This window comes from Boleophthalmus pectinirostris, unplaced genomic scaffold (assembly GCF_026225935.1).
Source record: "Boleophthalmus pectinirostris isolate CB_2022bp ecotype Guang Dong unplaced genomic scaffold, ASM2622593v1 HiC_scaffold_19, whole genome shotgun sequence".
NCBI classification, from domain to species: domain Eukaryota; kingdom Metazoa; phylum Chordata; class Actinopteri; order Gobiiformes; family Gobiidae; genus Boleophthalmus; species Boleophthalmus pectinirostris.
Window position 1 is genome coordinate 30,937,606 of NW_026571140.1, and position 13,590 is coordinate 30,951,195.

General features: G+C 38.8%; 1 protein-coding gene across 1 annotated transcript in view; it reads right to left on the bottom strand.

Moving 5' to 3' along the window:
* dmxl2 (Dmx-like 2) overlaps positions 1 to 13,590 on the bottom strand; it is a 93,948-nt gene that overhangs the window by 34,669 nt on the left and 45,689 nt on the right. Inside the window, 12 exon segments of the mRNA XM_020939077.2 lie at positions 773 to 1,037; positions 3,402 to 3,567; positions 3,676 to 3,773; positions 4,464 to 4,633; positions 4,882 to 4,992; positions 6,309 to 6,444; positions 6,521 to 6,640; positions 7,365 to 7,694; positions 8,837 to 9,476; positions 11,032 to 11,201; positions 11,861 to 12,150; positions 12,679 to 12,906. Of these exon segments, the coding sequence (XP_020794736.2) occupies positions 773 to 1,037; positions 3,402 to 3,567; positions 3,676 to 3,773; positions 4,464 to 4,633; positions 4,882 to 4,992; positions 6,309 to 6,444; positions 6,521 to 6,640; positions 7,365 to 7,694; positions 8,837 to 9,476; positions 11,032 to 11,201; positions 11,861 to 12,150; positions 12,679 to 12,906 (2,724 nt within the window).

The following is a 13,590-nucleotide window of genomic DNA, read 5'->3' on the forward strand; positions in this document are numbered from 1 at the left end:
CATGATTAAAAGCTCTAAAATCAAAATCAGTTCATCATATTATAAAGACGATGAGTTTAGTTATCAAGAGCAGAACCACACCTTCTTGTCTCTACCCTATTCATAACACTCACTCCCTTCCTCTCTGTCTTGTTGTTTATGTGCCCCTTTTACCCTCTCCTTTCTGGGATGTGGATCTCCTTCTCAGAAACCATTCGAACATTGCTTTTTCTACCATGATCTTCATCTTAATTCATAATAAATTACATTTGCATTGTATTCTGACTTTATGGTCCTTAGTGAAAGACCTTAAAAGAACCATATTATCCTATTTTTTGATCTATGTTATAATGTTGTTTCCACATTAAAAACATACCCGGAATTGTGTTTTGTTCCATTCACACATGGTTAACACATAAACCCTGCATAATTTACCTTCTTCTCTCAAACAGAAAACATTCTGTTCCACCTTCTGATGCCACATGGTAATACTGGAAGGGCTCCACTATTTTTTTTAAACTCGATACACCTTCACTAGAATCATTTGGACATTTTAGCTTTGGAATTGCCAATCTCTACTGAACAAAAATTAAAAGGTCGCTGTTTAAATCATAAAATAGAACAGAGCATTATGAGCTTTGAAGGTGTAGATAGAAGACTACTGATAGAGGATTACTAAAACATGTGCAAATGAAACAAAACACAACTCTTACGTTTTTGATGACATAACAACCTATGGCTAAAAGCTCAGAGGAGTAAATTTTGCATAATACAGGGTTTTTAAAGGACTAACCTGGATTCTCGTCATCCTCTTTGGGTATCCTCTCGAGCAGCGTGTCCAGGGCGAGGGTGTAGTCCTTCATGATCCAGTAGGCGATGCTGCGGAGGAAGGGGTCCGGGTGCAGGCGAGAGCAGTGGTACCCCGTTCCATCTCTGTTACAGCCCAGGACCTTCTCGTACAAAAGGCCCTGACAAGTGGGAGACTTCTCATAGTCTGCTTCGTACAGTCGGGCTACGATCATGGCCAACTGGATGTCCTCCATTTTCTCCATCAGCACCTACAGCAGAATACAGAGAGAGAAAAACAGAAATATAAGAAAATCATTCTTGGTCTCACCATGGGAAAATTGCAGACTTGCAGACACCAACTGAAAAAGCCAAGGCTGTCTGGGTTACTTGAATTAGCTGAATAAGTTGTTGGTGACTGTCAAGAAATTCTATATCTATAAGTATTCTTTATCATGTATAAGGTAAAGTATGTAACTTGCTGAAGGTTGCACATAACTTGCATTGCATGAAAATAAAAAGTTAAAATCAAACATCGGAACATTCACCATGAAGATAGATTAGTTTGACGGTGTGAAATATTATAGCCAGAAGAAAAATATGTCCATGGAAACACGCATTCAGACCAAACAAGAGCCAAGTTTGTGAAGATGCAAGTTTTGTACACTAAAATCAACTAAATAACAAAACAAAAAAAACATGACTGGAGTCTATATTTTGGCTAAAAAGTTACATACTGTGGCTTTAAGTAGTTGCTGTAACGTCAGGGTCAAATAAAACAAATAAATAGATGAAACCTAAAATAAACATATTACATAATTGCACATTTGTCTCGAACATAAGCCAAATAATACACAAACATGGTTAGGGGAAACTGTAGGGCCTGAAAACTGTAATTTAATGAATATGCTACATTTCAAACTTTTCTCAGACGTCGCCAAGGTTATTTTTGAGAATACTTTTACTATAACTTTTACATTTACCGTACTGTTCAATTTCAGGTTGTGCTCCCAAAGTTCTAGCAAATGAAGGCAAAAGTAAAGTTATACCGGGGACTGTACATGATTTTCTATGCAGACAAATATCCAAGAGTCTGTCTGCAAAGTTAATGATGTGGTGATATGAGCCCAGACACCCTAAAGAGAAAGTGTAATAAGAAAGTCCATTATCTTTGTCTCTGCTGTGAGGGAAATAGGAATCCAGGGAGGGAGGAATGACTGTACTGTCAGGGTACTGGGTCATATAATGTAGGGCAGATGCAATTTGGAGAAAAAAAAAATGTAATTGTGTTTCCCTTAGATGATAGATTTGTCATTTTCCTCCTGTTTTTTGATTACTGTAGGTTTTTTTGTAGGATTTTAATCACAGAGCTACAGAAACAGACTTGGCTGGAAGTGATGGTTTACTGTGGTTTCACTGGTTTTACTTTTCTGGTTGAGGGCCAGCTTCTTTCTTGACTTAATGGAGAGGTTAAAAGCACTGCCTGAAATCTTCCACATTAAACCTACCCATCTCCATGGAGACACAAGCTACCAGGCCTAGTTATAGAGAGATCTATGGAGAGTCGAGCTTCACAGTAACAATAAGATACAGGTTTAATGCGATAATTGTGGAACATGCCAGGCAAAACAATAACAGTCCATTGAGTCAAGCAGGTAATGTACTTCCCATAAGAAAAGTTCCATACTGGGCTTTAAATCTAACATACTATCAAATATGACGGAAAATATAGTAGCCTGGAAATAACAGCATGCATTAATTAGATTTTGAGGGACATGTTGTAGTTGCTGAAACGGGCAACTTTTAACGTTCTGTAATTTTCTGTACGGACGGGTATGCGGGCGGTTGTGATTACACACGGGTGCGTCAGGTGAATCAAATGAACAATGAACGAGAGAAAAATACTAATAAAATACTAATCCAGCGCATCTGTTCCCCTGGAAACAAGTGTCATTTCCCAGTCTTTTCCTGGAACGATGTCAGACAGACAGTCATCGGCTCAGCGGCTGCGCTCCTGATTTAGTCCTGGTTTAGACCTGGTCCAGTCCTGGTGTAGTCCTGGTGATTGGCTAGGTGGTTGCAGCATGTATATATTTATGCTAATGACACTGGTTTAGTCCTGGTTTAGTCCTGATTTAGTCCTGGTTCAGTCCTGGTTTAGATCTGGTTCAGTCCTGATTTAGTCCTGGTTTAGACCTGGTTAAGCTCTGGTTTAGACCTGATTCAATTCTGATCCTTTCCTGATGTAGTTCTGGCAAATGGCGTGGCTGTTGCGACATGTATATATCTATAATCTGCTAATGACACATAGCCCTGGCCTAATGGGCCGACCTCGATTTATCACGGGCACGGGCGGGAAACAGGTGGCATATCAACGGGTCTGGGTAGGTGAGGATTTAACTTTGATATAATCACAGGTTAACCGGCGGAAGTGGTGCTGTACTGCGCGGGTGCGGGGCTCTGAAAATGGACCTGTGCAGAACTCTGGTATACAGTATATTTTGTATTAGGTTATTGGGTTTGTGTATAAAGTTTATGTTTATGCAGACTGGTTCTATAAAATCAAATTTGACTCAAAAGAATGCAGCGAATCAAAACTGCAGTTGCATTTCCCACGGGCTATTGTTTATTCGTACCTCAATGGCGTCTTTGAGTGATCCGGCCAACAGAAAGAAGGCGGCGGACTGTTCAAATCGTTGTTTACCCAAAAGAGAGAAGGCATTTTTCAGAGCGGCCTTCCTCCAGCGATCCTCTGTGAAGTTATTCTTAAAAAACTGAGTCATCTTTTCATCGTGCTGTGACCTGAGGAAAAAGGTGAGGAATCCATCTTTAGAATCCGCACAAAGCTCTGGAAAGTTTATCAAAATGGAGCAGTGATGAAATGTTGTGGAGCAGATTAGTGCGTCTCACCTGAAAAGTCCCCACAGAACTGCTTTCTTCTTGATGGCTAAATAAAAGAGCGCAGCGTCTAGCGGGTCATTGTTTCTCTGGAAGGCAGCTTTACCCAACTGAGGCGAAGAAGAAAAAGTCAGTTAATAAGAACAGAAAGACAGTTAAAGCAGGGTACTTATTTTTGTTAAGTGCGGGTTGGCAATAACAGGCTAAAGGAGTCATGGTACTAAGAACAAATTTGTTTACTTCAACAAATAATTTTGTAGTTTCTGCTACTTATTTACAACAACAAATAACAAATGCATTTTTTTTTATAGAGCTACAGAATACAACATTTCTATAGCAGGCTACAATGAGTCACTTTGGACCTGACCAGTAGCTGATATAGGTAATTAAAATCTAATAATGGGTGATATATCTTTTTTATAATGGTAATTGTTTTATTTTTCAGTGCATCAAATTTGTCTTTTCAAACAGACTAATTATAATGAGTAAAAATGGAAATAGAAGAGCAATTGTGGTCAAATATGACTATGTTTACACATTTTAGAGCCCAGATAAATACATAATTGTAATATTTTTATGAATTATTTTGTGAAATTTACTATAACAGTGGCCCTTGCAATTCATATTAAAATCATAATATCAGTATGGGCAAATATGGTGTTTTAGGCCACAGCCACAAGACTAATACTGGATATATCGGTCTTGTATAAAAAAATTTACAAAATAAAAATTTATTTTGCACGATCCCGTTCCCTTCCTTAGCAGCTATTTGTTATCATGTATATATATATATTTTTTACCTTCTCCACCATTTTACGCAGAGTGTTGATGTTGCGTATCCACCAGCCCACGCCCACAGCCCTGAGCTCGGACCACTGGGGGTCTCCTCTCTGCATCGCCGGGATCATGTTCAACAGCTCCTCCTCTGCCTCCGAGTGGAACGCCCAGGCAAAGTGACACGTCGACAAACCTGCATCCAACATACAACAGAATGCAACAGAGTGAGGGGAGGAGACCAATGCTTTTGATGTTATATGTCTTTTAATTTCTGTTATTAAAAACTGTACTATTAAAAACATTGTGAATGGACAAGACAAGTATTTCCTCAATTTGATTACGATTTTATAAAATGCACAGCCTTAACCCTATTAAAATTTGCATCCACAATACACTTTCTCCTATCCTCTGTTATAACGTTGAATACTGTCGTGTTCTTACCCTGGTGGAGGAGCTGCATGCGGTACAGAGGAGGCAGAGACGTGAGCAAACATGTGTGAAGACGCATGGCCAGAAGATACCGAAGTCCACACTCGTCCAGCGCCTCACCACCTACAACAAACAAAGAAACAACCAGCTGTGAGATAAACACCGTCTGAGCAGTACACAGAGTCATCAACATGGCAAGGTATTAAAAAAGAAGAAAAATTTTAAAAAGACTCAATTTGGAGCAGTGGTGCTGGACTGTGGTGTAAAATTAAAATATACACATTATTGTTGGAAATTGCAAAATAACTTCACAAGGACATGATTAAAATAGGGCTGGGCGTTTTGGGGGAAGAAAACGTTGTTGTTTTTTTTAGGAAAACATTGAAATTGCGAATAGATTTATGATGTGTTTTATTCGTAGGCCTTTGTTCAAAGCTAAAATTTTAAACACTGCCAGGAACAATCACATTTGAGAGACTACACTAATACAGGAATCACAAGAACATTTTTGTAGAGGTCTAAACTACAGGTTCTTTTTAAATAATAAAATATAATGAGGAAGAGGAAATGCAGTCTTTTAAGATTTGCTAGTTGCAACTATTTAATTTTGATTCAGTATATCTTGTAGCCCTACGTAAAAATGAACTGACATTCTGCATATGTACCTGTGGTCTCTTATTCTGATAGCGAAAATAATTTTAAACACTGTCATCCCACAAGATATGACACTACCTTCGCCTTGAACTTTTTTACGCTTTGTGCGTGCGTAGTACTGGAACAGCTTGCTTATGTCGAATGCGGCAAAAGGCTAGATAAATGTAATGACAATGTATGGACAATAAGAGGAACTTTATCTGAAGGCCTGTATCTGTAAAAAGGAACACCATAACAACATTGTACTACGGAAACTCCAGATAAAGCCTCTCTGGAACACTTAATCAGTGACTACCTCTGTTCAGAGTTATTTTATATGTAAACTATATGAAACACTATATATTTTAAGATGCATAAGATTGCCGAGTAATTTTAAAAGACCATTTAATACAAGCTAATGTATTTAATTGTTCAACTCAAAGCTCTTTATATCTAAGAAGTTTTCACACACACATATATTCAACAGTGTATGCAGACAGTAAAGTTCAGGCAGGTTAAATGTCTTGCAAAACTACAAAATGTAATATGGCATTAGTGTGAGTGGAGATTGAACTATCAACTTTCAGGTGACTGGGTGCAAACTTTACCAAATGAACAACTGGGAATGGGAATTCAGAAGTAATTATTTGAAATCAAAGTAAGTTTCAGCTCACGGGTTTCAACTTTCTGTTATATAAAACATTTTAAGGATTTTTTCCCATTTTAAAGATCTAATATTTTGTTTTAAATTGTTAATCTCTATGTCAACAGTCCTAATTTGTTGTCCTTCTGAAGCTCATGGATACCTGTGTATTGTTTGTCGTTGGAGCTGGTGACCTCCGCGCTGGTCGTTGCCACAGTATCAGCCAAAGCCACTAAAAACATCTGCTCCAGTCGCGTCAGACCGGGGAGGCTGGAGTGCATGAGGTGACTGGACAGAACCTGATACAATAAAAGAAAAACTACTAATAATGTCCTTATTAAACATGAATACACTGGCATAACATTAGAGTTCTACCTGAGCATGTTCTGGTCCAAAGTAGGATGGTCCATACTGAGAGAGGTTGATTACTCTGGATTTCTTTTCTGGTTTGTCAGTGGCAAAGTTCACAAAGTCGTCTGTAGTGACTGTGGGCATCTGTCAAAGAGAAAAATAGATCTTCAGATGTCTACTGCATACTGTAATAAAATGCTGAACTATTCTGTGCATTGCTATGCAGAGCTTGAAAGTGGCTTTCAACAATGTGTTTCATGCCCTGCATTAAAGGCTCAGAATGTAACTTTCTGGAGATGCTATGTCACCCGCATGATTGCACAGAAATAGAAAGTTAAAACCATACTTCAGAGCATTCTCCATGAAGACAGATACATTATGCCAACCTGCTAAAGGAACATTTCCATGGAGACAAGCAACAAAGAAGTTGCATACTGTGGCTTTAAAGAAAACATATTATGTATTTTTATTGTGACCCTATAACTAGGTAGAGCAGGCTTTTATATACTTTTCATTGTAAACTGCTTAGTATTAGAAATCTGCCCATTTACTTCCTTTTCAAAATTGCAGAATCACCTCTTCATAGTGGCATTTCACTGCAGCAATCAGCAGATTTTTTGATTTTATAATGAAATCAGTCCTGATTTAGACACATTTTGTTGGAAAGACACATTATTTGATCTTAATTGTTTTAAATTTACTGAATTGCACACACACTGAACACATTCAGTGCATTTTCTTGGGGAAATGTTTCTTGTCTTAAGGTAAGTTGTCAGCTCACTTAGTTGTTTTCTTTCATTTTCATCAAAAGCACTGTTTCTGGTATTATTTACTATGAAGGCATTCATTATTCATTGACCATAATTACCTGGAAGAGGTCTGCATACTGATCCTCTGCAGACTTCTGGGTCACCTCTCCATCTGCCCCTTTCGCCGCCTTCGCCGCCTCCTCTAGCCCCTTGTAGGCGGTGTCCTGGTCGGCCAGCAGCAGCGAGTACAGGGGCAGAGGGGGGATGGAGTTGATTTCGGTGTAATCTCTGCCTCCATCGCGCCCTGCGACGATGGTGTCTTTGGCTGTACTTCCTGTGACACTGATGGTGCGGGACAGATGGCGCCTGGACCCGCCCTCCCCCGCCTCCACGTCCCTCACCACGGCAACCTCACCCGCAATGCACTTCACCAGGTGAGCAAGAATAGCCTGAGGGGTACAAGACAGTGCGGTTATTAGAAGAGGCAAGAATAGTGTTATTTCAAAGAGCTGTCAGACAGGTGAAGTCTCTCCAACTCAGATTCTGTGTTTTTGTAATGAGGACAATTTTTCATCCACAGATAATAGCTGCCTTAAATGTGCATTATGTAACTTTTTCATTGGGGGTCCATGACTTGCTTGTTTCTATGGACATGTCATTAAACAGTAAGACATTAAACAGTTCTGCCTTATATTTATTCAAATAAAGGTGGCTTTATAGCTCAAAAATACCTAGAAACTGTGAGTCGGTTGCCTCTTCACAGAGCTGACCTGTAACTTGATGTGGTTTGGTCTCCATGGAGATTGAAAGGTATAATACCATACTAAGGCTGTGCAATTAATCGCGATTTTGATTTGTGTGTCAAACGATCTCCAAAGTCTGAAAAATTCAAAAGAAAGCTCTTTGTGTTTGATTAGAAGAGGGGGGGTGGGATTAAATAAATTTTCCTCTTCCCACTCCTTTTTGGGCCATTTAAAAAAAAAAAATGTTGTTGTTATTTCTGCTATAATTTCATTAATATTAAATGTTCTATTGTAAAAGAATGCACATTTCTTACTTGCCCAAAACAAATACACATATATGTCAGTTATTCATTTAATAGAGTTGAAACAATTAAAGCTTTACAAAGTTTATTTGGGGATTATTTGTATATAAATAAGTATATTCATTTTAATTTATTTAATACAGAGACTGCAGAACAGCTTGATATATTGTTTATTTTGGATACATTTATGTTTTTCTATGCCTTATTTCATGTTTAAAGTATATTTTATTCATTTTATATTTTATACATTGCAAATCTGTGCAAAAACAAGGTACATATTTGTAGCCTATATTTATTTTAAATTTGAAAGTTTTGTGCACAATTTTGAGAGAAAGAAATGCTGAAAAATGCATTGTGTAACTAAAAAATAATCGTTTGAATAATTGTGATTTCAATATTGACCAAAATAATCTTGACGAGCAGCCCTATACCATACTGTGAAACATTCCTGACAAAGCAATCACATCTCCATGGAGAAAAGCATTTGGCAGACCCTCCATCAGAAAAGTTACATAATGCACCTTTGGAATGAGTACCATCCCATACCTTGGCTCGCCGCACTTTGCCCAGATCCATAAGCTCGAGCAGCTGCGTGGGGTGGTACTGGGGGAGGGTGGGAGAAAGTGAGTGAGCTGCTTCAAACAGACCCCCCTCCTGTAGACCCGCTGGAGCTCTTAGCGCCTCGTCTACAGCGGCACTGGTCTCAAACACACTCTTAGACCGGGCTCTCCCTTCAAAAACTGGATTCTGGCCTCCTGAAATATCCGCCGAGGACAGGTTCCCCTCATCGCCATCGCCTGGTTTAATGTCCTGGCGCCATTGAGCGTAAACGTGCATCTCGCAGTCCATTCCCACCACTAAAATACCATCTCGAACCCAAGACAGAGACACAGGCAGCGAAGGAGTCCCATCTACTGAAGATAACAAGTCTATTGAGCGTAGTAGAATCCACCGTGAGCGAATGCCCTGTTTTATGCTGCCCCCGAGAGGAAGGGTGATGACTGCGACTCCGTCCTTGCTGCTGGTCTGTTCGTTGACCACGCCGGAGATGCGCCCGTACATGAGGATGTTGGAGCCGACGCCCACAGTGAGGATGTGGGAGCCGTCCTCTTTGGAGAGCCAGTCTAGGTGGACGTAGTGCTTGATGTTGGGAGAGGTGTGGTCTCTGCTCATGTAAAGATCAGACCTGAAATGAGAATAATTTTGTTGTATTATTATAATGGACATAAAAACATAACAGATTTAAACTGCTTTGAGACATGGTACTTTTGTTTTTATGAGTTGACGCCAACCACCGCTTACAAAAAATGTTCCCAAATGACTCTAGCTATTAATATGTTTGCCTCTTGGCATTATTTTTTTCCTCATAAATTTTCCTAAAGCACTACACAGCCATGGTGCCAGGTTCAACAAACACAAATCTCCTCATTCTCTTTGGAGCCAGTCTAATAGTAAACTGCACTTTATTTTACTTATTACTTCAGCAATAACAATAATATTCTTCCAGGGGTTCATACTCTATAATGGTAAGATTAGGGATGTAACAATAACCGAAATATCGTGATATTGTATCGTCAGAGTTCTCACAGTAATATCGTGGACCATCACAATATATAGAATTACAAGTCTCTTTGCTTAAATTAAGAGTTATGGTGCAGCAATAGCTAAAAAAAGACACAGGGAACTACATAGACCATGATCCTTTGCTCCATTTCAGTGCAGACTAAACGAAGAAATAACAGTTCAAAGCACTTTTAAGTCTTAGTTCTTTGGATTAAGTCTTGTGAAGGCATTTTAAGAGTAAAAGTAGCATATTAACAGTTTTGTTAGCCTCCTCAAAATATCACAATAAATATTGTACTGTGAGGTTCATACTGTGATGATATTATATCGTGGGACTTGGATATCGTTAGACCCCTCAGTAACAGTCAAAGTAAGGTATGTACAGTTAGTGTGCCTGGGACATTTGAAGATCAGTTTCAGTTTTTTTTTTTTTTTGTATATTTATTATGATTTATATCTTAAATGCTTGTGTTAAATCGCTGTTGAATAAAGAATTCATTGTACGTGGACCCGCTTTTTAACATAACCTGTATGGTCGAGGAATCCCTCAGTCATCCAGGTAGGATCAGTTGCAAAGAAGAAATTCTAATCTGTCAACTAGACATTTTTTGTTTATTTTTACGTTTCACAGCTCATCTAAGCAGCACATGCAGAACTGAAGAAGCAGCTTGGATGAACTACGAAACGTTTTAAATCAAAAAACTTTTGTACAGTTGACAGAATTTAATTTCTCCTTTGCATTAATCAGTATGATGAATTGTGAAACTTGGATAGCTGTAATGTATTAATATTCATCATGACTTCTTCTTATTTAACTTTTTGTGTCGTATAGCATGGTTTTTAATGGTTGAGGCAGGGATTAAGAACTGTTGATTTAAACAGTCTTTAATCAGACAAAGGATATTGTACATATAGAGCTAGATTTAATGTATTGTAACGTGTATTGTTCTGAATAACTGTGTTACTAACTGTGTGTTGTGTGTTCAATTTTATGACATGCAGCAAGTGGCACTGTGCCCCAAGACCACTTTCCCCAAGGGGCCAATAAAGTTTACCTTTAGCTTTAACCATTTCTTTTAAAACATAAAATGCATTATCATGATTGTGCTGTTCAAATGAGTGAACGTTAAATGAAAAAAATCAATATTAAAAACACAACTATAAGCTTTAAACCTGACCTGCTGTAGACAAAGAGGTTGGAGTCCACGCTGACTCTGGGGTCCAGTGTGGAGGTGGGTCTGGTTATTTCGTCTAGGTGAATGGTCTGCTCCAGGACCCACTCCGAGCCCCCGGTCGACTCACACTCGTAGATCGACACATGCATCGAGAAGTCCTGAGCACAATTAAACTGTAGGGGACACAGAATAAGAACAGTGAGGATCTTACTCATTTAGAAAACAGTTCACTGGCATTAGTAGTTTGAATATTATTGATATTTTCTGCAGCAAAATATCATTTTCTTGATAGCACTTCTGTCCGGGCCAATCATGTAAATTATTATATTTGAATCAGGATTAGACAAGTGATTCTAAATTACCCATAGTTAAATTAGAGTTAGAGTTTATTGTGCTGGGAATGACAACTTATAAATAATGGGAGTCTTCCTTGTAGTAAGTGTTTTGGTAGTAAAATTCTAAAATAAAAAACATAAGTAATAAAAAATAACACTTATAGAATAATTCCCATGATTTAAGCACAAAGAGTCTGTTTCTTATTCATGTTTTTTAGAACCTTTGACTATTGAATCTTATTTTAAATTGGTAATCACTATGCCAACTTTGCTCAGTTTTCATCACTCCTAAAACCCATGGATAAGAAAGCAATGGCACGCATATAAAATAAAAGTTGAACAAAACCATGTAAGTGAAAACTGTTCTAGACTTTCAGACAGATCTCCACATTTGCATTTATATTGCATAGTTTCAATTCAAGGTGACTGCTGGTGTAATATGAATATTATAACCCAGACAGAAGTACACAGTGGGGGATCAGATTCCCATTTTATACCTGCGTCTGTCTCTGCTGCTTAAACGCCACAGCCAGTCTGCCGATATACGAGCAGGACACAGCTACAGGACGTCCTGAGACTGAGACTGCACTGTTGTTGTCTTCTTCTTCGTTCATTAAGGCCCAGGGCTCCCACCGGTACACGCGGCTGTCCTGCTGGTCGTCCCCATAGCCCTCGTCGGCGCCTTCTACAGCACAGTGCCAGAACCGCACGTGGGAGTCCGAGCAGGTGGTGACGATCAGGTACGGAGCCAAGCACACGGGGTAGATGGAGGAGGAGCTCAAATGACCTTTAGAAAGAGAATGGGATAGTCAATGTGGTGATTTCTATATATTCTTTAGATGTATATACTTCTTTAGGAAATATTTGTGCTTTTTAATGTCAAACTTAAAGTAATCCAGTCAGTTTTAGAATTTTTAGTGAGTTTCTTTAGTTTCTTTACAATAGCAGACATTTATGGTAATTTTGTGAAAGAGTATGTGAAATTGAAAGTACTAAAAATGTGTAATTATTTGGAAAATTCTCCTTTCACAAAAATCCAAGAACAATTTAAACCTTAAATGTAAATGTGATTTAAAGCAAAACAGTTTCTGCACTATTTCCTTCTCACCAAACAAGTGATAATTTATGTTTATTTTGTTTATTTATCCAATTGTTTATTTAAAAAAAAAAGTGTCTGGAATTATGGTAGATGGCAGTAGTAATTTAAAACATTTAGAACTTTTTTGCATGAATACTTCTGTAAATCTATCCCCATAAAAAAGATAAAAAATAAATAAGTATTATCCACAAGCACAAACGTTACGCAGCGTCTTACCTGCAGATGGCGTTGCCCTGGTGACCTCCACGCCATGCGGCAGGTCCAGACGTTTGCTGTAGACCAGTTTGGAGCTGAGGATGAGTTTACTGGCAGACTGGAGGTTTGCGGTGGAGGCCGAGCGAGGCAGAGGTCTGATGGGAGACGACTCTGGAGACGAGTCTGGGTTCACAGTCTGATTAGGAACCATGAGCTGACTCTGAAAGCTGTAGACTGGACTCTTCTCATCTGGGCACAGGGACAAAGAAGGTGGGGGAATTTAAAGGGATGTACCTGTTTTCAAACCATGGGTCAGAAACATGTTTTAGTTTTAACATTTAGCCCCGCCCACTAAGTCCTTTCTGCCGCTGTGATATAGCACCATGCCATAAAAATGACTTCCTGCGAGAGTCATGCAGTTTTTTCTTTATAGTTTGACACTCTTTGCCCACTATTTGTTTTTGCCATTCTTTCGGTGCCACCTTTTTGTTTATAGGCAGATGTTATCGCTTTGCTTGGTAGGTTCCACAGAATGGCATTAAAAGAATGAGAAATTCGCCTATCAATTACTTGAGACGGGTGCATTGGAGGAGAGGGAGCAGCCAAGAACATAGAGAAAAATCCCGCAGACCGTCTTACTTGCAACGTTTCGGCACTTGTTTGCCTGATGAAGGCCTAGTGCCGAAACATTGCACTGTTTGTCCCAAAAAAATCATCACATTTTGCAAGTAAGACGTTGTGCAGGATTCTTCCACAGAATGGCATTAAAAGCCTATTCAGCCTTTGTTTCACTAGAGGTGGATTTTATTGTTCGGAAATACCTTTAAGAACATGCATATAATATCCACTGAACTGATCTGTACCTTACACTGCTGGTCTCCACTGAGATAGATAAGTTTAATGCTTTACCATTTCAAGTACATCTACATGGAG